General features: G+C 40.4%; 1 protein-coding gene across 1 annotated transcript in view; it reads left to right on the top strand.

The window, feature by feature from the left end:
* The window catches only part of LOC126455515 (glutathione S-transferase 1-1-like), a 94070-nt gene that overhangs the window by 41808 nt on the left and 27159 nt on the right, over positions 1-25103 (top strand). Inside the window, exons 3-4 of the mRNA XM_050091265.1 lie at positions 4611-4669; positions 7483-7624. Coding sequence (XP_049947222.1) covers positions 4611-4669; positions 7483-7624 — 201 coding nt within the window. The remainder of the gene's footprint in view (positions 1-4610; positions 4670-7482; positions 7625-25103) is intronic.

Consider the following 25103-nt stretch of genomic DNA (forward strand, 5'->3'; position numbering starts at 1 on the left):
TTATCCAAAATATGCATCTTCTCATTTAATGGCTCACTCATTATTTATGGCACTATTATTTACATGTGCAGTTTAAATAACTAATAATTGAAACGATTCTCAAGATATATGTTTCGTGATTTCCATTATGAATTTTTTACTGTTAACATCTGTTTTGATGTCTCTAGATTGTCTTTATGTGGGATGCATTTGTTTGGTTGTATTTTATGCAGGGGTTTAATTAATTAGATTGTTTAGAGTGAATTAATTGTTTAAACTGTTTTCCATATTTCTTATCTAGTGGTTTAATGGCTTCTTATTCTTTTAGTTTATTTTATTACTTAACATTGAGTGATGATAATTTCTATTCAAGTTTCCTTTGGATGATAAGGGTTATTACATTTTGTATGGTGTAAATACTTTATTCTTTGTGGCTCTTTCTGGTGGTAGACTTCCATCTTTATTAATTTTTAGTATTCCACATATAATTGCTGCATATCATTATTTAAAACTTTTAACGACTGCTGTGATTATTTTACGTTTTAACTTGGATTATCTAAATTTTTCTCATAATTTTTTGGTTTTAATAATACTGTTTGTTTGGTTTACTGGTTCTTTATTTTTTATACCTTTTCTTTCAACTAAGTTCATTAGATACTAGGTTAGCATCCACTGCTTTGCTTGTGTAGACTGTACAGTTTGCACTGATTTTTTTCTTTAATGGGATTTTTATGTTGTTCACGAATTGCAACACCTTCTAAACTTTTCCAACTAATTAAGACCAAGGTCTTTTCCAAATGTGGTACTGATGTAAAGGTGATTATTGTAATGAGAGTCAATGGTTTTGCATTGTTGTGGAGATACTTTGTCAGAAACATGCATCCTCTAACAAATATTTCTTTATCTGAGAGTTAAAATAGAAATTTTCATAGATGGAGCTTCAAAAATTTGTAGTACGACGAAATATTTTCTTAGAAATTTTCACCCCTTATTTCACTGTCTTAGGAGGTTCAATTTCCAAAAACACTGAGGTACATTCTTTTATTGCTAACCAAAAGTCAAATACCAATTTTCTTATACGTTTAGTAGTTCTTCAATAATGATTTTTCAAAAATTTTAATGCACTATTTTTCTCCTTAATGGATGAATTTCACAACTGCTGAAACACATTTATTTCTGACTGAGAAACCAAATATCAGGCTATTTAGGTCTCCTTAATAGTGACATATTTTGACAAAGCTTTCAGACTGCTGTCTCACACCCTTAGGGATGGAAGATAGGAAAATCCCTTCTTAAGTGTTGCCTAAGCAGATCAACACCCTCTGCAAATTTCAAGTTTGTCGTTAGTTGCTAGGGCTGGGTGAGGGTGGTTGGGTGGGTGGGTGGGTGGTTGGGTAGTGGAGGTGTCAGTGATGAGCCAGTCAGGCAGGGTTATTATACATCAGAGTCTTCTGATCATGGCTGAGGTGAACTATTAAGTAGTCGATATATATAACTTCTTTATTTATATGATCTGTTATGGTCAAGAATGACACAACTCAAATTTTAAGGTTTTGTTGTTTATTTTTTAATACCTTTTTGTTAAACTATTTTTCTTGTAATACTTTAACAACTTATGATTAATGTGTTAAACTGAAAATATTAAGGAGGTATTTTTATTTTCAGATATGTTTAGAAACATACACAATATTTTTACAGTTAAAATGTAAAATCTTATTCTAACTATGTAGATGTTACAAATGTTAATGGAATTAATTGCTATTATAAAAGGTTAGCAGTTTTATACTGACTACACTTTTCCTTAATTTGGCTTCAATTAATACAGAATAAAGCGATATTTACTGAACCTCTAGGTTGAAACTAACTGCAATAAATCATATATTTCACCCACGAACAGCTCCTTGAATTCATTCATGATATTTCCTCTTAAGAGAACTAGAATAAAAAGTACTACTGATACAGACAGTAGCATTTGTTTGTATAATAATTGCAAATTGTGAAATTAATGACATCTGTACACCAAAACTGAATAGTTAAAAAGAACTGAAGGGGTCTGGTATTTGGACTGAACATTTTGAATCAAATCAGCATTAGAAAAGCGAATTTTTTCCTCAGTCAGTCTTTTTGACAGAATTTTTACAAGTAGTACAACAATAAATGGTACACTAATATAATAAAAATTCTTGTAGACATAATTAGAACTGTTTTGATTGACAAGTAATTCACATTTTTTAATTGAAGTCAAATGTACTACTTACACTAAAAGTGATTACACACATTATCAGTAAATTAAACACACAGGCATAATCACGCAATATCTACTAAAATGTCAATATAATGCAGCAGCTTCAAATCCAGAGAGATGTCTTGGGGAGAGTTGATAACCAAGTGTTGAAATAAACATGTTGATAGACAGTGTTCTGATAATACTGCGGCAACAAAAAATGTTAATCCACACACTGTGTCAGCGGTAATAAAAGGTGATACTCAGTATTCATTTACTTACAATGTAGGGAAATGTAAACCTATTAACACTGTGAAAAATGGACCTTGTAAGGCCTGTGAATTAGTCTGTGGTGTACTTATAAGAAACTTCCTGGCAGACGAAAACTGTGTGCTGGACCGAGACTCGAATTCGGGACCTTTGCCTTTCGTGGGCAAGTGCCCTACCATCTGAGCTACCCAAGCACGACTCACGCCCCATCCTCACAGCTTTACTTCTGCCAGTACCTCGTCTCCTACCTTCCAAACCTTACAGAAGCTCTCCTGTGGACCAGTAGAGCATCTGTAAAAAATAATACTCTATTATTTTTCTTGTGTTTCTAATTTGAAAATTTCTATAGCTGTCAGAGTGATTTTTCTTTATTTAACATACATATGTTTTTTCTTATGGTCTTTCATTTTTGAAGTTTTACTAGATTCAGCATTTACATTGTAATAATTGTTGGTTGTTTATCAAATTCAAATTATACTTCATTAGATTATTTACATTCTGATGGTCAAATTGTTTCATATGAAGTTAGATTGGCTTTGATTTTATTACCCCCAACTGTTTTAACTGGTATTTTTAATAATTTGCTTTTATAAAATGAACAACTTCAGTGCTGATTTATTGTTATTTCTTTCCCTTCTGCTTTTGTTAGCTTCTCTTCATGTATAGCTGAGACAAATCAAAGTCCTTTTGATTTTACAGGAGCGGATTTTGAATTTTTTCAGTAATTTATATTGAACATGTTTCAGGGGGTTTTACTTTAAATTTCTTTATAAGAATATACTAGAATTTTGTTGAGTGTGATTTTGACTTTATATTATTAAGAGGTTGTTTTGTGTTACTTTCTAGTAAATCTGCTATTACATCTTTTAATTTTATTTCGGCTCGAGGAACCTTGCCTCTAATCTGTTAATGAATCTAGCTTGAAAGAGTTTTGGAGAAGTAGCACTATGCCGAGTTAGTGTATCTGATGTAGCAGTAATAAATTATACACAAAAACCTTCCTCATGGATCAGTCTGTCAGTGAAAACAGTATCAAAATAATTGCAGTAGTTCTTGAGATTAGCTTTCACATAGAGGCAGAAAAAAATGCAGTGTTGGGCTTTAATGGGTAGATGAGATCACTGATATAGTTTCCAAGCTAGATTTTGCCCTTAAATATTTATGGACAGCCTAAAATCACAAGACGTACTATTGCTTTATTCTTTCGAACTTTTTCTTTGCATTAAAGGTTAAAAGATGTTTTTAATAAATTGCAAAATAATGTGAAACTAATGACAAAAATTTCAAATTTGCTTGAAAAATAGCTGATCTTCCATGAATTTAACATATTACAGAAGTGCAAAGGGAATTAAATGCACTGAAGTAACACAATGAATTCCATGAAGATGCAATCACGTTGTCGGTTAAGCATACATTAACTGCTTGTATTGATATCATTTAATGTCATTGCATCTGTATTTATTTCATCCCCAATGATCCAGTCATTTATTTCATGTCAGTGTACATTTCATCTACATCCCTCGTGGTGAGATGAACTACAGTTATCCACTGTCTTGTTTTCCAATGGACGCTAATACCCGCCGGCCGGAGTGGCTGTGCGATTCTAGGCGCTACAGTCTGGAACCGCGCGACCGCTACAGTTGCAGGTTCGAATCCTGCCTCGGGCATGGATGTGTGTGATGTCCTTAGGTTAGTTAGGTTTAAGTAGTTCTAAGTTCTAGGGGACTGATGACCACAGCAGTTTAAGTCCCATAGTGCTCAGAGCCGTTTTTTTTCTAATACCCACATATATATATACACACACACACACACACACACACACACACACACACACACACACAGGGAGAGAGAGAATCTCTTGGTTGTTTTCAGAAGTAATAGTTGGAAACTAGAAACGAGACAACGTCTGAGTCACGGCAGGAGTGTGCTCAGATTGTCTAATAGTTTACCCAGTTGCTCACAGCAAGTGGGGACTTTGGTTTTGATTCCTAGTCTGGCAAAAATTCTCGACTCTCTCTACATACATACTACAGAGCTGTGACATACGAAAGCCTCCTGTTTGTGTACCATAAAAGTTTACTGCAATTGTGTTTCTGATTGGTAATAAGAGAAATAAAGCTCACATGCATTGTTGCAGATGAATCCACAGCATCAGGTGCCAGTTCTCGGTGACAATGGATTTTACTTATCAGAGAGGTTAGTACTTAAGTATTGCCTGTGCTTCTTCCTGTGTGTGTGTGTGTGGGGGGGGGGGGGGAGGGGGGGGTTATGTGTGTCTGTTCAGAAGCTGAAAATGGTATTATGAGGATAGATATATAAATCGAGAGGTAGAGTTTATTTTTTTTTTATTTACATGTCAAGTTCCGTAGGACCAAATTGAGGATCATATCTTCACGGTCATGGAACGTGTCAGTACATGAACTTATAACATAAAATTAATAACAGATAAAAATAAATGTTCGTGAACCTGAAAGAAAATCAGTCCATAAGTTTAAGCAAACGCTATCAGCAATACAATGAGAATCAGCTTAATTTTTCAAGGAGCTCCTCACAGGATAGGAGGAGTGTCCCATGAGGAGATTCTTCAGTTTCGATTTGAAAGCGCGTGGATTACTGCTAAGATTTTTGAAAATGTATGCAGCAGTATACTGCACACCTTTTTGCACAAGAGTTAAGGAAGTCCGATCCAAATGGAGGTTTGATTTCTGTCTAGTATTAACCGAGTCAAAGCTGCTTATTGTTGGAAATAAAGTAATATTGGTCACAAGAAACGACAGTAAGGAATATACATATTGAGAGGCCAATGTCAAAATACCCAGACTCGTGAACAGAGGTCGACAAGAGGTTCGTGAACTCACACCACTTATTGCCAGAACCGCCCGTTTCTGAGCCAAAAATATTTTTTAGAATGGGAAGAGTTACCCCAAAACATAATACCATACGACATAAGTGAATGAAAATAAGCAAAGTAGACTAATTCACTGGTCGAAGTATCACTCACTTTCGATACCGTTCGAATAGTGAAAATGGCAGTATTAAGTCTTTGAACAAGATCCTGAACGTGGGCTTTCCACGACAGCTTACTATCTATCTGAAAACCTTGGAATTTGAACTGTTCAGTTTCACTAATCATATGCCCGTTCTGTGAGATTAAAACGTCAGGTTTTGTTGAATTGTGTGTTAGAAACTGTAAAAACTGAGTCTTACTGTGATTTAACGTTAGTTCATTTTCTACAAGCCATGAACTGAGGTGTAAGGAGTAAGGTGGATTACTGATGTCAGATTGGCATCAAATTTCACCATAATTCTGCCCAACGCCACCTTGGACGTGTCATACAATTAGTCGCAGCCCCTCTTACCAGCAAACAACCCTTCTCTTGACGCCTCTGCGATGGAGGTCAGAATTGCGATGCCCAGCGTTGAAATCGTGCGATTTTCTTATGTGTGGCCGAGGAAAACATTTAAGAAAAACGCCACTTACAGCCAACACTAGAAGGCCACAGGGTGTGAATGAAACCATCCCTTGCCTTGATGATGTGTTGACTGCCACATGCAATGCAGTCGGAAATGAAAGTTTAAAGTGCGATGAACAAAAGGACAACGTTCTTGATAAACTTCGATACTGCTGACATCCCACAGACGCTTCAAACGATCTCTACAGACATCGTAGACCTATCACAACCCTTTGGAGTGTGACAGCGAGTTTTTCTCTGGTGTACCATACAGAACTACAAGGGTCCGTTCAAAGTTGTTCGACGAAATGTTAACACTATTTGAAGCAGCAAAGGGTGTTTTTTTTAACCGTCCTGTTTTGCACCCTCCTGTGGCGTGGTTATGGGGTATGTAACATCGACACATATTTGAATAAAACGGCAGAGGGGTCTCTCTATGACCCCTCAGTTCGGCAACATCCTCAATGCCACCCTCGCGTTTGTTGAGCACTAAAAATGTACCATTACAGAGAGAACGCGTGACGAGGGTCATAGAGCCTGCAGGTAGGCAACCACTTGACACTTCTATGTTCCGCGATGCCTCGTAGCAAGCGTCCTCTTCTCCTGATGGCAAGGCGATGGTTTACAAGGCTGTTTTCTTGATAATATTTGATCCCACACATGTTATGTTGATCAAATTGTCTTAGAAGCTTCTTTCATGTGACACAAAAAAGTAGATAGATTAGAAAAAGAGTCGGCGTCGTAAATCGGCGACAATAAACGATAAAAATTCCTTGCGAACGTCAGGAAATATACTTCATTATTCACTATAACTTGGCGAAAACCGCACCTTGATATATTTATCCATTCTGAGTACGTATATCTGGGGTTACCTGCTTTATCTGCTTTAGCTGCTTCACCCTGGACAGCCGACCAGAGTATCCCAGCGGTTCCAATAGCTACAGTCTGGAACCGCGCGACCGCTACGCTCGCAGGTTAGAATCCTGCCTCGGGCATTGATGTGTGTGATGTTCTTAGGATGGTTAGGTTTAAGTAGTTCTAAGTTCTAGGGGACTGATGACCTCAGAAGTTCAGTCCCATAGTGCTCAGAGCCATTTCACCCTGGACATATAAGGATGAGACATTGCATAGCTTTTAGTTTCTTTGTGGCCTACCGAAAGTAGGAAGCTGGAATTGAGGGTTTGCAGCAAATTCTGTTCTTGGGATGATTTGTCTTGGCCAAAAATAGGTAACCCCAGCGTGTGAACATTTATTGTATGTGTGTGAAGATTTCCAAGAAGAACGAGCTGACGTCTACATAGCGAACCTAACTGGAGATTTGTCTATCTGTAACGAGTGAATATATCGTGTGCAATAATGAATTAATGTAGTCAGAGATCAACGAAATTTTACTGGATTAAATTTTGATGTCACATTTGCAATCTACAATATTTAATTGCAATAGCAGCGTGCATGGCGTAAATCATCTCCTCTGAAAATATTTTAATTTCATTTTGAATACCTGTTAATTATGCTAAAACCTGCGTGTAATAAAGATTTTTATCATTCTATTTGCAGTCGAGCGATTATAGGATATCTCGTGGACAATTATGCCAAGGATGATTCATTATACCCACGGGATCCTAAGCGAAGGGCAACTGTCAACAGGATGTTGTTTTTCGATGCTGGAACACTCTGGATGAGCTACAGTGATTATCAGGTAAAGTGTAGCTTAGACTCTGCTAGGTGAACTGTGGGCCGTTAAATGTGGTTTTATTGTTAGTTACTAATTTTTTTCAAAATGCTTGTTTGCGGTTAAAGTATGTCTGATACTTGATAACAGAAGCAATTGCAGTAAGTACTGAACTAAGCCACTGCGAAAGTTATGTGTGACAAAAAGGTAGGTGCAACGCCTGCTGTTGCTTTTGGATGTAAGTAACATCTCGTGGATTCCGTACTGCAAATGTAATTCCAGTGATGTCAACCATTACATAAGTGCCAAACTAAAGATATCAACACTCCCATCGTCCAGATGAATGAAGACTTTATTCTTTTTATGGGTGTAAAATGTGTGCCTAAAACGAAATGTGGAGAAATCCCAATTTATTATAACATCAGAAGTTTCTTAGTCCTCCATTCCATGAAAACATGCTCTCCATTCTTCTTGAAATTGAAGTATGTGGGTGTAACTCTAGATGAGCACTGTAAATGAGTAGGTATGTCATTTCAAATAGGTAGATACACTGTCACTAACTGCAGGAAGTCTTGTGCTTGAATCTGTTCTCTCCAATAGCTGCTGAACATGGACGGGGTAGACAAAAATTTCGAAATACCGCGTGAAATGAATGCTTGAACATAAATGTAGAAGCGAGCCAAACGTGCTGGTTACGCTGTTGTATTTGACAACAAACGGCACATACGCAATGTCCTCAATACGTTGCTAGTGTCAGTCATGGTCAGAACAAATTTCTGTGTTGTAAGTGCATTACGTCGGATCTCAGTGCATTCGAACATGGCAAATTGTTGGTGTTCGTATGGTGGGTTCTTCCTTGGTCAAGTTTGCCAAAGCGTTTAATGTTTCAAAAGGCACTGTATAGAAGATTTATACCACATACAAGGAAAGCGGAAAAATATCATCCGCTGTCACAATGTGGACGAAAGTTTGAGTGATCATAACGGACGGTCGTGGAAGAGGATTGTGATCAAAAGTAAGATGGCGACGACGACAGTTGCAAAAGTGGCGAAAGAACTGAACGTTGCACTCCCGAGCAATACGAAGCACCATAGCAATACGAAGGGAACTTCATAAGCAGCGGATTGCAAGGCGACCTGGAATTCCAAAACATCTCCTGTGATGTAAATGCCCATAACAGGAAAACGTTGTGCCACAGTCATAAAACCTGGGCTGTGGGGAAATGGTAGAAAGTCGCTTGGTCGGATGAGTCTTGGTGCACACTTACTAAATTCTGGCAGAGCTTATGCCCCAAGAGCTAGACATGGTAGAGGTTGGGTGATTATTTTGGGCAGCTCTATAGTGGTATGCCATGGGCACCATGGTTTCTCTGTAAGGTCACATTACTGCCAAGGATTTGTGACCATTTTGGCTGATCAGGTGCATCCCATTGTGCGACGCTATTTTCGAAGACTGTAGGGCTCTGTTCACGCAGCTCACATCGTCCAGGACTGGTTTTGTGGGGGAGAGAGTGAATTGTAGCATCTCCTCGGCCACCAAAGCCACATCTCAAACATGACTGATTCTTTGTGATCAGCTTCGAAGAGAAGGGTGCCTGATCGCTATCCACATTCCAACATTGTTACCTGACCTCACCACTGTTTTGCAGGAACAATGTTAGTAGGTTCCCTCGAAGACGAGATAAGATTTGTATTTATGCATTCCAAGACGACTGGAAGCTATTCAGAACGCCAACTGTTTTCCTACATCATATTCGGGGTGGTAAAGTGTTGGGTTTTTGGTGTTTCCATATTTTTGAGCGCACCCGGTCTTTCGATAGGATGTGACAAGTAAAACTGTGGAGTCACTCGTTCGTTTTGCGGAACCTCCACGATTTAACGCGCCATGAGTAGTGGAAACTTTAAGGGGATACGGAATCGGATTTTGGGTTAAAAAATTGAATTTTTTTTATTGGCGTATTATATTCTGCCATGTTTCCTCTTTAAAATGACGTATCATACATAGCTCTACTACAATTATAACTATTTTATTTTTATATATTTGTGAGATCGGGTATTGCGCTTTAGTTATACACGTCTCTCGTGGCTGACCATGAACTTTTTGGCAGTACCTTTAAAGTGACATGAATTCAAATATCCCGGTTTCCAGCGACTATTTATACACTAGTTGCCCGAAAATGTTTCTCTCTGGTTTCCTCAAGTTACTCTTTGACTTTGTGGCGGGGCTGTTTTGTAAACAGTGTGATATAAGAAAGTAGTTGTTGTTGAGTTATTTCGTATTTAGTGCTTCATTTTTCGCAGTGAAAATGCCTAGAGCTAAAGCAAAAGTATTTAAAAAGCGTGTGAACTGGCAAAAGAAAAGAAATAATGATTCATTAGCAAAGCAAAGCAGTTCATCATCATCACTGTTGGAAAATGTGAATCCACTTATTACTGATTTGCCGAACGAACTTACACCAAATGAAAACAGTGCTTCTCATAAAAAACTAAGAGATTTGGAAGAGAAATATAATTTACTTGATAGAGGGAATGAAGTTTTTGAACTCATTGATACGAATATATTGTGTGAAGCTCTTGAAAACAGTTTGTGCTGCAAAAAATGTCATGGAAACGTTTCTCTGAAAGTAGAATCCCATGTTGGCCTGGCTGCCCAGTTTAATTTAATATGCAGTGTTTGTAAATACAGCTGTAAGTTTCCAAGTTCGGTTTCAGTAACTGTAAATAATGGATACAAGAAAACTGAACTTTATAGTGTAAATATTAGGTTAGTTTATGGATTGCGAGCAATTGGTAAGGGCAAAGCAGCTGGTGATATGCTATGTGGTGTTCTAAATCTTCCAAGTGCACCTTCAAAGTTTGAAGCTTACAATTATGTACTAGGATCTGCAGTTGAAGATGTAGCACAGAAGTCAATGCAGGTTGCTGTGGAAGAAGCAGTGGAAGAAAATGACGGCAGTCGTGACCTCACAGTGGCGTTTGATGGCACGTGGCAGAAAAGAGGCCACACCTCCAACAATGGTGTTGTAACAGCAACTAGTGTTGATACTGGCAAGGTTATTGATGTTGCAATAATGTCTAAATACTGTAGGTGCACAGGCAGGCTGAAAAATGAACACAGTGATGACTGTATTGCTAATTATTATGGTAGTAGTGGTGGCATGGAGGTTGCTGGGGTGAAGAAAATTTTTCATCGCTCTTCACAGTGGTATAATGTTCGCTATGTCAAATATATGGGAGATGGTGACTCTAAAGCATTCAAAGAAGTTTTGGAAAGCAAACCATATGGGAACAGTGTAAATATAAGCAAACTTGAATGTATAGGACATGTGCAGAAGAGAATGGGTGCCAGGCTGAGAAGGTTAAAATCAGTTATGAAAGGGAAAAAACTAGATGATGGGAAAACCTTGGATGGCAGAGGAAGATTGACTGATTCCATAATAGACCACATTCAGAACTGCTATGGCCTTGCAATCAGGCAAAATACAGGCAATCTTGAAGAAATGAGGAGAGCTATATGGGCTTTATATTTCCACACCGCATCCACGGATGAGCATCCACAACATGGTTTGTGCCCCAAAGGTGAAAACAGCTGGTGTAAATACAATAGGGGACTAACAACAGGAGAGAAATACATTCACCACCACAGTCTACCATCAGCCATCATGGCAGAAATAAAGCCCATTTTCAGAGATCTGGCTGACAGAAGTCTTCTGATGAAATGTCTTCACGGAAAAACGCAGAACCCCAACGAGTGCTTGAATAGTGTGATATGGCATCGTCTCCCAAAAACAGTGTTTGTCGGAATTAATACACTACATTTTGGTGTGTATGATGCTGTGGCAACCTTCAATCTTGGAAATATAACTAAATGCCAGGTCCTTCAAAAGTTGGGTATGTGTGTTGGTTCCCGTACGGTACGTGCTATGTTCTTTTTAGATCAGCACAGACTAAGGCATGCTGATAATATAATCAAGACATTAGTGAAAAAAGCAAGACAGGTGCAGAGGGGTGCCAAAAGAAGACTTGAAGATGATTATGAAGACTGTGAAGGGGGTATTAGCTACGGATCAGGAATGTTTTAATCTTCTTTCTCCGTTTCCCGTAAGTTTACTTTTTACTTCATCTAGGAACATTATCTCAGGTACTGGTCAACCTAGAAGTCTGAAATTTTTATGACGTAGTGACATAGGTCCCTATTACATACTGAAACAACGATTTTTTAATTACTTGATTTACAAAAGACTTAGGGGTGATAGTCTAGTAAAAAGCGATGGAAAAAATTTACTTAAAAATAAATGTACAATATCTCTGTAAGAAAATACTTTGACAATAAACTGTTGTTTCAGTATTGTTGTAACATATGAATGCACATACAGTAAAATTTTTACCTGTCTGTCTCCAGTAGTTTGTGAGAAAATGTTCCCTATAGTAGGCATATATTAACATTGCGGGGATAGGTGATTCCGTATCCCCTTAAGTGATTAGAACTGAATACAAATTTTTGTGCACATTACGTCTGCAACATCTTCCTGTTCAGACATGTTAGTGTTTCATTTACCTGTTTAGGCTGGTTGCAGAAATACAAAATACGTGAGTACAAACACTCTTCCTACTTCATTGGCTTCTTGGTGTGTATGGCGCCGAGTAATGCGAATCACAGATAAAGTATCTCTCATTTAGTCACAACCCCAGCACAAGGTGTTATGTATCAAGTATTCTCTCTCTCTCTCTCTCTCTCTCTCTCTCTCTCTCTCTCTCTCTCTCTCTGTCGTGCGCGCGCGCACGATGCATATAGTGTCAATGCACGTGCAGTCCGTGAGTAGAATGGGCAAGGCGCGTGGTCTATCTGAATTTGACTGAGGTTAGATGGAGATGGCCCACAGGCTTGGCACGAGCATTTTGAAAACTGCGCGACTTGTCGGGTCTTCAACATGTGACAAAACCACGCCCAGACATCACGGGATTGGGCAGCCACACATCATGACAGATGTCTGACGTCGTAGGCTGGCCAGACTGGTAAACCAGCACAGGCGGAAAACTCTGGTGGAACTGACATCGTACTTCAATGCTGGGCAGAGTAGAAGTGTGTGTGAATACGCAGTGCAACCGGTGGCGGATTTAAAAATTTTGCGTCCCTAGGCACACCATATTATACCCCCTCCCCCTTCCGCCCACAAAGCATGTTTTAAGTAATAACTACTACCCGATAACTTCACAATTGCCGTTTTGGGTGGGAGCGCTGTGAACTGTTACCGTACTCTGCCATACGTTGTTCTGAAGGACGCATCAGTGGTCTAGACGCGGTCAATCAAAATGCAATGTGGTTCCTGAACTGTACTTGTACGGCAGCAGATAAAACAAACTTAAAACTCCATTGTGTTAACACATTCTTCTGTCGAAAGACAACAGAAACGAACACAAGGAAAATAACTTTTCTTCTATGGCCTACAAATTCAGCAGAGCGTGTAGGAGACAACGGATTTTTTATACATTCACTTTTAATATGTTCTTTTACACGAAACCGTTGATAATGAAAATAAAAAAAAATTTATACGATCTAAAAATTGAAGCGAATGTGCCATACATTAGAAAGTAATATGAACTTTTACAGAGATGCGTTCAGAATTAAAATTGAACTGTCGCTTTACGATCTAATAACTTGAATATGTAGCAGATAAAAAAAACACGTTCGGTATTAATACGTGAGTCTACAGGAAAGTGTAAGAAATGAAAATGAAATAGAGATTTCGATGCACGAGCTAATAACTAAATACAGACGAACAAACACAGAACTGGACTTGCTATTACATAATTTTACAGACTAGTGTGGAAAATTCAAATTTGTTTTATAATCTAATAGTTAACGTGTAAAGCATTAGGGTCTGTGTAGCTAGATGCTGCATAATAAGTGTACACAATACGTTTAACCATGTAAGGGCTGACCAGTTTTGTACTGCAGCTACTGCTCTCACTATGCTCTTTCTAACGGTATTAGCAAAACTTTTACGTAATTATCAACAGAACTGGACTACGTTATTAACACTTTTTCATCTGAGCGGCGTACTCTCCGATAACGTATATTTCCGCGAAACTATACATTTCAGCAGACGCCAAGAATACGCATGAGTTGTAATATACTACAGTATCAATCAACATGACTTGACTGTACAGCGCCGAGCGGCCTGGGTCATTCCGGTATTGTTTAGCATTGTCGGGCGGCTTCGGTCACGTACATGAGGTTTAGTTCCGTGTTCTGCCATCGGCAATTGTAAAATAAGCAGGGAATACGTAGTTTGTAAATCCAATGAATGTGCTCTAAGTTATAGTAAAAATCACATTGTAATCTTAAATATTTTAAACTAATATGAATAAATAAACAAACTCACCAGTCAGGAAAGTTTGCGTCTGGCGTTTTCGGCAGAAAACTCGTTGATCATATCTTCATAGTTCAGACGGTTGTCAATTGGGAGGTCGGCTTCGATGTGAAGAATAGACAAGGCATTCAATCTCTCCTCAGACAACGTAGAACGTAGGTGCGACTCAGTCTCTTAAGAGGCGAAAACGAGCGTACTGCGGAACAATTTTAAGTGCCATATATAGAAATATTCTAAAGGCGCCGTCAACATTCGGAAACACGGGCTGTAACCTCTTTCCTAAAAAATTTGCTATTGCGACTGGTATATCCCTAATCTCAGAAGATTTCGAAAGTTCCGGAAATGTACACATTCACTAGGGAAGGAAGGCTCTAAATCGGTATCACATGACGCTTGGAGTTTTGCTGCACGTTCAGCAATATTGTCAGGTGAACAAACTGTTCTTAAGGTTCCTGAAAACCGAAGGAGTCCAACAGTGTTCTATAGCTTTCCTTCCTCCTCACTAATTCGGGGTACAAGTTGTCCTACTGGGAGAAATATTTCGACTTTAAATTTTTCCCTTCCAGTCAGAAAAACTTAAGAGTCCGCTTCTTCGTCGTCATTAAGTTAGCGTTTTCGTGATCTTTTGTAGGTGCATTCACAGTCTATATCAGTCACAATCTACATGGATTTATTTTCATAATGGTCGAACATGCCACGAATAGCTGTAATAAGTCCTGCAAGTGATTCCTATAATTCATGCACTATTTTGGTATCAATATTTACACATTGCAATTTCAGATTTACACTATAAAGTCTCCGGAGTATGTACTTCCAAACTGTCATCATGTATACTGTTTCTAGTCTGCTGAGTTGATTCAATAAAGCTGAAGCTTCATTTCGCACAAGTGTTTTTTTTCAAACGTATTGTTGGCAATATGTGTGAAGAGCATTGATAACGCCCTCCCAGTTTCCATATAGACTTACACACCCTTCCTCTCATGCTGACCAACATGTTTTTGGTAAACTTTTTACGGTTTTGCTTCCTGGTTTCGCGAAAGATAGTAATTTATCCCAGCGCTGTGTAGAAGCAGAGAAAAAATTATAAAGGTTTTGCACTACACTGAAAAATGAACTTGCTTCCTGACAACAGCTTGCAGCACTAGTTCCGACTACATTCAAAGAAAGTGCTGCACAAGGCACATAGTGCACTTTCGGATTTCATTCTCTAATGCGTGCCTGCAAACCAGTGTAGGTTCCTGACATTTGCTTGCGTTGTCATATGACTGGCCTCTACAGTCAGTAATATCAATAGAATTTGTAGTACGGCCTCAGCAAAGTTTTCGGGCTTGGGTCCCAGGTTTGTTAAAAACAGAAGGAAATGTTCAACAGGTTCACCATTCTCGTTCACATATCTTAATATGAAAGATAATTGATCAGTAAGTGGAATGTCCATACTAGAATCTACTATTATAGAGAAATATTTGGCCTGTTTTATTTAACTTACGGTAATTCTTTCTATTCATTCATAAAGAAGCTCTTATTTCGTCACAGATGGTTGAAGAAAGATAACTTCTATGTCCCTGCCCTGGATTTCCATATCGTTCAATATGCTCTGCGAGAAAAGGTTCAGTCTCGGCTATAAGTTGAAGTGACATCATAAATTGGCGATTACATAATGAATGGAATCTTTCAACGTATCCACGTAGGGAAGTCCACGACTTTTTAGCTTCTTCACTACTGCAAACACCCTTTTCAGCACACTGCACCAGGGACAGAAAATGTCTCAACATATGACTCGAAATGGTTATCTGTTGTTCCAAGTGACTTTTTTCTTGTTAAGAGTGATAACTCAGAATTTTGGTGTTAAAGTGGAGTCTCATGATGAGATTAATATTAGAAATATTTTCCCAATTTGTAATACCATTAGTAGCAATCACGGCCTTACCTCTGAGCAATTTACATGGTGCACAAAAAACAGCACAGGTGCCACAAGAGTATACTAGAAAATAACACAGTTGATTCCCCACGATTTATAAGTTTACAGTAAAATACATTTTTGTTCAAATATCTGGTTTTATCACCTATTGATCTTCTTGAATTATAAAAATCACCGTTACAATTTTGATTAATGCCACGTTGTAAGAGAAGGTCGATTGTTGATTCATTGACACAGCATTCTGCAGAATCATCGCTTTCTTTTTGTAATGTGTTACTCGACACTTAGTTTTTTCGTGAAACTCGAAATCAGGGACAATCTGCTTTTCTTCATTTTTTAACTTTTGTTTCGTCTATATTTACTTCTTTTGCAACAGCTGCAATGCCAGAAATATCATCCGTACTCTTGAACTCGAGGTAGAACCAGCAACATCCTTTGGGAAAAATTTATCTACTCTGCAAAGCATTTTTAGAGCATTGGCTGCGCGTTGTCGCCTTTCCATCGATAATTTTCGAAATGCCACCCCACTTAATTTTACACGTTTGCTTTTTTCACTGTTATTCATGTTAAGTCACAAAATTGTCAACCAACAGTCGAAACAAAAAAAATTGTAAAAGGAAAGGAAGTATCCAGTTCCAATCGTACTACACCACACGTGAGCACAAATCTTTTTACTTTAAAGACGGCACACGAGCTCAAAGATTTTTCATTTAGACACGGAGCGATGAACTGACCAAATCGAATTACTCGACGTAACTGCGCTATGAAAGAACGACAGTGCAGAATAATTTCATTGTCGCCTGTTTCTCTGTCAGTGAACAGTAGAAGCGAGGTGGGTCGAACTCGTTCATTCCCGTGAACTACTTCATTCATTTCACTCTTTGCCATGAAGCGTTCAAATGAAGTAGTTCATTCGTGAAGTACGGAAGCCTAGCGAAGTTGCCCAGTTCGCCGCTCAGCCGCTGTTACGCTCGCTTCGCCTCGCTCGTACAATAAAGCTTCGTAATACTTCATAATTTTACCAACAGATGGCGGAACTATGGAGTAACGTGCACGCAACGTTTTACGCTCTTACAGCGTCTGAGTTATCTTAAATACAGCATGGTCGAAGGGGACAAAGGGCGTTTCTGTCTGTGTCCAAGTGTCTGAACAATTTTATCTTGGACTTTACGCCCGTGAACGGCACCTTGTATTTTAAAAAGTGTTTGGCTCCGTTTATATGTCCACCATCTTTTTTCTCTAATTGTCTTCATTTCTATCTTTTGTGTTTCTCTACGGCCAAAGAGCGGCGTAGTATGCTGCTGCAGGCCTGCCTGTATATAGGTTTCAAAATGACAATAAAGAAAAAAAAGGGGGACAAAGGAAAGATAAACAGAGAAGGCTGTCACACATAAAGAAGGTACTATATTTAATCTTGCTCGACATTTTCTCATGAAGCCCCCAAAAAAGTCTTTATCTGCCAAATGAAACATTATTTGTTGTATTCATGAACTGAAAAATAGGGCTACGAACGAAATGCAGTCCAATTTTATGTTCCTTTTAAAATTTAATCCAAAATAGAATGAGTATGTTTAACACTGTCACAAAGTCTATATACCTACGTTAAGTAATTATTCAGAAGTTTTCCTGTAGGTTTTATTTTTGTTGACAATAATAACCCACTAGATTCAAAATGTAAACTGTCACCTGTAGTCACTGGTACGATTTCAGGTAAAATCCCTCTTTCAGTGTTATTAACAAACCTTTTATTTTCATGTTTGCTGTGCGTGCTCACACAGATAGCCACTTCGTTTCTATCTTTAATATTCATTTGTCTTCAAGCGCTGACAACGGTAGGCTACCCGTAGACGCGAAGTTTAACTGCACAAATAGTCACGGGTAATGATGTCAGCACTGCAGGTAGCAGCTGACGCTGCCTTCTCCTCACCCCTCACCTCCTCCACCCGTCCTAAACCCATCGTTCCCCACTAACACCGCGTGATTCGTCGACAGGCAGGACAGGGAGGAGTGAAGTGATGGGAGGAGGAGTGACGTGGGTGAGGGAGAGGGGAAGAGAGTGAGTGAACTAGAAAAAAGTGTGGAGTGTGCTATCTGTGAAGAGTTTGAAGTACCAGTTCATTGAAATTGAATGGTTAGTTCACACTTCACAGGAGTGAGTCGTTCATTTGAACGACTCATTCACGAGCTCCCCATCACTAAGAAGCACACCTGCCGGCTGGAATTCGTCTCGTAAAGAAAACGTGACATTCCCTTATTTGGCTTCTGTTTCCCGAGTCGCCGGAATTTTAGCTGGGACGCAAATATGTTCTGAATATTCTTCACACTGTCTATCTAATTTAAGAAGCAAATAATTTTTGCAATTTCTTGGAGTGAGGTGTGCTGGATCGACTCTTACCCCACTTATTCTTCCAACATTTTAGCGGTTTCTGTGGGCAGAGAAGGCAGGCTACAAAGTTAAAGTAGTCTTGTTGGCAGTTGATGTGGTGTGTTGTCATTTGTCTGAACACTGCTGTTATGTCTACAAGGAAATGCACCTTTTGTACCAACATAAAACAATTATTACCTTTCCTCGAAGAAAAAAAAGCTTAGTTAAGAAATTTAATATAAAATTTGCAATGCCACGTACCATTTGATTGCACTGAGTGGGAACTTTGATATCGTGCAGGCTGAAGCACAATAAATGAGGCAAACGAAAATTGGTTTTTCTTCTGTTTTCGGCAAAAAGTAACTAAGTAAATAAATAAATAAATATTTTTTTTAAGCTGTTGCGAAGTGTATTTCACACATTGTTAGATATTCTGCTTATTTTCTTTTCGTACAAACATGTGTTTAAAAATGTAAAACATTCCCAGTATCAAAATGTTTTGTTAAATGGGTGTCATTAAATCAAAGCTCAGATATTGAAGACCAAGCAGCTTCCACATTAATTGCGGTAATGGAGGGTTGACTTGATACTTCCCCTTAAATTCTACAAGAAGTTTAAGTAGAGTCGGGTTTTACATACTGAGGTCCACACATGTTACAGCATTTAAGAAACTGTTGATTAGTTTATGACAGCTTTTCAGGGTCCCGGTATTTTCACAGGGAAAATATGGTAGGGTTAAGTAGAAGCCGACAACATTCTCGGAATAATAACGTTCAAATATTGTATTGTAGACTGCCTCCTGACAGCTTACTTCAAAATATTTTGAACAATCATGCAGATAATACCAGACAGAAACCCAATGTTAAATTTCCATTCAGTCACCAAGTAAACTATGTATAGTTCCAAGCTTGTATTATCAAATTTCGTTCATAAAGCTTATTTAAACTAGCAAGTTGTTTAACAATATTAAAAATTTTTGTCGTTTGTAAGAGCAGTTATTTTAAAATGTAAAAGATTAAAATGAGTACAGAGCAAAACATGTCGCCCCCCCGCAAGGAGTCGCCCCAGGCCCGTGCCAAGTCGGCCTATATGTAAATCCGCCACTGAGTGCAACAAACCCTCGTAACAATGGGTCTCCGCAGCCAGCAATCCATGCATATGCCAATGTTAAAACAATGCCATGGGCACGTGACTATAGGCACTTGACACTGGGGCAGTGGCAGTGTTGCAGTGTCTTATGAATCCTGATACCTTATTCATCATGCCGATGGGTGGGCATGAATCCGTTGTCTTCCAGCAAAACAGTTCCCTCACACCTCTACTACGGGATGGAGACAAACTGGCTTTGGGGAACACTCATATGGGCATCCATGGGTCCAGTGGAACTCGTGCATGGTACCGTGACAGTAAACGAGAATTGTGCACTGGTTGCAGACCATGTACACTCCTTCATGACGATCATGTTTCCTGACGGCAGTGGCATTTTTTCAAGAAGATAATGCGCCATGTCGTAAGGACAGGAGTGAGATGTTGTTCGAGGAACACAGTGGTGAGTTCCAATTGTTGTGCTGTCTTGCTAACTCGCTATATCTGAATCCAATCAAAAACAACTGGCATGTAATTGAACATGGTATAAGAGCTCATGCCCCCCTCCCTAGAACTTACGTGAATTACTTGACTTGCGTCTTCAGATATGGTACCACTCCCTCCAGCGACCTACCAGGGCCTCACTGCTCCTATGCCATGACGTGTCGCCGCTGTTATCCGCGCCGGAGATGGACATACCAGACATTAGGTAGGTGGTCATAATATTCTGGATCATCAGTGTAAACCATCTCGCTACTGCTCTTACCTCCAGTGGCTGTTACTGTAAGTACATGGTGACATTATTGTAAACAAGAACCACATCTGCTACACTTGCTAGATGGTAGCCTTTAAATCGGCCGCGGTCCGTTAGTATACGTCGGACCCGCGTGTCGCCACTATCAGTGATTGCAGACCGAGCGCCGCCACACGGAAGGTCTAGTCTAGAGACTCCCTAGCACTCGCCCCAGTTGGAGAGCCGACTTTGTTAGCGATGGTTAACCGTCTACATACGCTCTCATTTGCAGAGACGACAGTTTAGCATAGCCTTCAGCTACGTAATTTGCTACGACCTAGCAAGGCGCCATGTTCAGTTACCATGTCTTCTGAACCGATAATATTGTGAATCATGTACCGTCAAAAGCGACGTTCATCATTAATGGATTAAAGTTAAGTATCAAACTAATTACGTCCGCATCCTGAATTCTAATTCCTTGTCATGTTCCAGACCTCACGTCAGTATAGTTCATCCCTCCTCACGCCAGCCTGCATGAGCTAAAACGCGTGCATTTCTGCCTCCTCTAGTAACACGGTGTTGGCTCTTCTGCCAACACTACCACATCAGTTACCTAGACGGTCACATACACTATGAAAGTGAAAATAGCGTCAAGGACACGTTGTCTGGCTGTTAAAGCAGCAGAGCACATTCTGGTCAGCTTCAAGCACGCAGGTAAACACACAAGTCAACCGAAGCGTCCTCACTCCTAAGTGCGATAATATTGTGGTCGACTAATATTCTACATACACTTAGGCGATAAGTCATGGGATACCTCCTAATATCGTGCCGGACCTCCATTTGCCCGGCATAGTGCAGCAGCTTGACGTGACATGGACTCAAGTTGTTCCAAGTCCACTCGATGAATATTGAGCCCCGCTTTCTCAATAGCCACCATAATTGTGAAAGTGTGGCTGGTGGAGGATTGTGTGAACGAACTGACTTCTCGATTATGCCCCGCGAATGTTGGATAGAAGTCATGTTAGGCGATCTGGATGGCCAAATCATTTGCTCGAATCATACAGAATGTTCTTCAAACCAATCGTGAATGATTGTAGCCTGGGGACATGGCGCATCATCATCCATAAAAATTTCGTCATTGTTCAGGAACATGAAGTCCATGAATGGCTGCAAATGGTATCCAAGTAGCCGAACATTTCCATTTTCAGTCAATGATCCGTGTGAACGCAACCCACACCATGATGGAGTCACCACCAGCTCGCACAGTGCCTTGTTCACAACTTTATTCTATATCTTCGTGGGGTCTGCGCCACACTCGATCCCTGTTGCCAGCTCTTACCAACTGAAATCGGAACTCATCTGACCACAGTTTTCCAGTCGCCTACGATCCATCCAACACTGTCATGAGCCCAGTTGAGGGGCTGCAGGCGATATCGTGCCTGCTAGCAAAGGCACTAGCGTCGGTTGTCTGCTGTCATAGCATATTAACACCACATTTCGCCGCACTGAATAGAATGATGCTCAGGGAATTAGATTAGGAAATGAGATACTTAAAGTAGTAAAAGAGTTTTGCTATTTGGGGAGCAAAATAACTGATGCTGGTCGTTAGTAGAGAGGATATAAAATGTAGACTGGCAATGGCAAGGAAAGCGTTTCTGAAGAAGAGAAATTTATTAACATCGAGTATTGATTTAAGTGTCAGGAAGTCGTTTCTGCAAGTATTTGTATGGAGTGTAGCCATGTATGGAAGTGACATATGGACGATAAGAGAGAGAATAGAAGCTTTCGAAATGTGGTGCTACAGAATGATGCTGAAGATTAGATGGGTAGATCACATAACTAATGAGGAGGTATTGAATAGGATTGGGGAGAAGAGAAGTTTGTGGCACAACTTGACTAGAAGAAGGGATCGGTTGGTAGGCCACGTTCTGAGGCATCAAGGGATCACCAATTTAGTATTGGAGGACAGCGTGGAGGGTAAAAATCGCAGAGGGAGACCAAGAGATGAATACACTAAGCATATTCAGAAGGATGTAGGCTGTAGTACGTACTGGGAGATGAAGCAGCTTGCACAGGATAGAGTAGCATGGAGAGCTGCATCAAACCAGTCTCAGGACTGAAGACAACAACAACAACAACAACAACAACAACAACAACAACAACAACAACTGCTTGTCTGTTAGCACTGCACTGCACTCTGTGCAAATACCGTTGCTCCCATTCGTTAGTGAAGGCCTTCGGCCACTCCGTTGTCCCTGGTGAGAGATGATGATTGAAAGTTGGTATACTCGCACACTTTTGACACTGTGGATCTCGGAGTATCGAATTCCCTAACGATTTCCGAAATGGAATGTTCCGTGCGTCTAGGTCAAACAATATTCTGCACATACCGAGCGTTGTTTTTTGTGCCCTCCAGAAATACCAAAGGCGAAAGAGTTATAGCTTATCGTACCCCCAGACAATAAGGCATGTGTTGCGGTCAGTGTGCCTTGGACGAAAGCATTCTAAGACAACATTCACCAGCTGTATGTCGTATGTGCAGACGACCTTCACCTGCGAGCAGGCATAATCTGCTTCATTACTGAGGGCCACGGCGCGCTATCCCACGTCCCCAGTGATCCTCTGACGACAACAGTTGAGCTGTGCTTGTCGATATTGTGGTGTGAGTGGAAGACATGCTAGAGGTGTGCGTGCCCGTAGTCCCTCTGCTAATAACCGGTCCGCAACATTTCGTGTTTACGCCTCCTGCCTGTACTGTGGTTATGGCCGATGTGGCCGAGCGGTTCTAGGCGCTTCAGTCTGGAACCGCGCGACCGCTACGGTCGCAGGTTCGATTCCTGCCTCGGGGATGGATGTGTGTGGTGTCCTTAGGTTAGTTAGGTTTAAGTAGTTCTAAGTTGTAGGGGACTGACCACCTCAGATGTTAAGTCCCACAGTGCTCAGAGCCATTTGAACCATTTGTACTGTGGTAGCTGTAAGATTTGCCACTGCTGCCCTTACAATACGACGATCCAGGAGGGCGCCAGTGCTGCGTGGACGTCCAGAACCTCGGCTATGGGTGTGAGAATGTTAGTGACCACTGGCAGCAGCATTGGTCCACAACTGACGCAGCACGTCCAACTTTGGTGGCAATTCTCTGAAAGGACCATCCCGCCATTGGGAAGGCCACAGTATGACTCCTTTCAAACTCGCTCAGTTCACTACTGGAATCATGAGTGCATCTCCATGGCATAGGTGCCTGCTTGCTTCACATGTTGGCGCCACACCGAGCCTTCTGGCTGTGAGCATTACTTATTGAAGGGAAGACACAGATGACGCTCTGGTAATTTCCCACTACGCTGTTACCTGACGACGTTGACACTATCATCAGTAGTCTACTAGCCCCGCACGTGACATATGCCGCAATCGGATAAAAATCGACGTCGTCTTTCCAGGTGTACTATATTTTTTTCTGGCACTGTATTTGCGTGGATCTGTGAGCCACACGGGATTTATTATTTATATATGAAGATGATGATGATGAACAATGTTAGTATACATGTAGGATGGATCGCAATGAATAGCAAAAATGTTGACACTTAAAATTCTACGATGATAGAAACAGAATCAGTCCAAAAAATATGGCCTTGAAACGAGTCGTTAGAGGGTAACTGCGAATTGATGGTTACAAGCTGCTTTAGATTTCAGTATGAAATGGTGTCCTAGTAAGTACTTTTGTATTTGAAATGTAAACGCGCCAGTTTGGTCCATTACGGATAAATCGAGCACGACCAGTACCTCGGTCTCCGTGGTTACGTAACCTCTATATTCTGGGTTTTTCTGTAATGGGCAATTCAAAAGCGAAGCGTACTGCACTGCAGTTGATACGGTTCAAGAACTGGAGCAGTGAATTGTATAGTTTTGTCAAGTTTTGCGAGATGATCCCTGAGCGTTGCAAAGAATTCGTAAGTCAGCGCAGAGACGAGTATAGTATTGCATCAAAATCGGAAGACATGTGGAAAATTTCTTTCTAACAGTACGTGTACAGTACTTTGTAACGTGTAACGTGCTGTAGTAGTACTTAACGAGTATTTCTTGTTAAGGTAGGCCTCAGATGAAAATTGAGCGCATTAGATGGAGACTTAATTGAAAAATTTACGTGCTGAATACAACAACAATACACTAAGGTGACAAGTCGTCAGTTAGCGTTATGCACGTAAAAGATTGTCGGCAGTATCGCGTGCGTAAGGTGTAAAAGAGCAGTGCATTGGCGGAACTGCCATTGGTAATTAGCACGACATGTGAAACGATTGCCAATGTGATTATGGTTGCACGACGGGAATTAACAGACGAGGAACGTTGAATGGTAATTGGGGTTACATGCATGGGATATTCCATTTCTGGAATCTTTAGGGAATTCCATGTTCTACGGCGTCAAGAGTGTCCCGAGAACACGAAATTTCAGGCGTTACCTCTCACCACGGACAACGCGGTGGCCAACGGCCTTTACTTCATGACCGAGGGCAAATGGACTATGGCAGCAGGCGGCCAGCGTGAGTGCCTTTGCTTACAGCACGACATCGCCTGCGGCGCTTCACCTGGGCTTGTGAAAATATCGGTTGACCCTGGACGACTGGAGAACTGTGTCCCGGTCAGATGAGTCCAGATAAGAGTTGATGATGGTGGGTTTAAAGTGTGGCGCAGACACCACGAAGTCATGGAATCAAGCTGTCAACAAGGCACTGTGCAAGCTGGCGATGGTTCCGTAATGGTGTGAGTTGTGTTTACATGGAATGGACTGCATCCTCTGGTTACGTTCGGCTACTTGTATACCATTCGCAGCCATTCATGGACTTCATGTTCCAAGCTAAAATGGAATTTTTATGGAGGGCAATGCGCCATGTGACTGGACCACAGTTGTCTGCGGCTGGTTTGAAGAACATTCTGGACAATTTGAGTCAATGATTTGGCCACCCAGATCGCCGGCCATGAATCCCAGCGAACATTTATGGGACGTGATCGAGAGGTCAGTTCGTGCACAAAATCCTGTGC

Source organism: Schistocerca serialis, chromosome 2 (assembly GCF_023864345.2).
Source record: "Schistocerca serialis cubense isolate TAMUIC-IGC-003099 chromosome 2, iqSchSeri2.2, whole genome shotgun sequence".
In the NCBI taxonomy this organism is placed as follows: Eukaryota; Metazoa; Arthropoda; class Insecta; order Orthoptera; family Acrididae; genus Schistocerca; species Schistocerca serialis.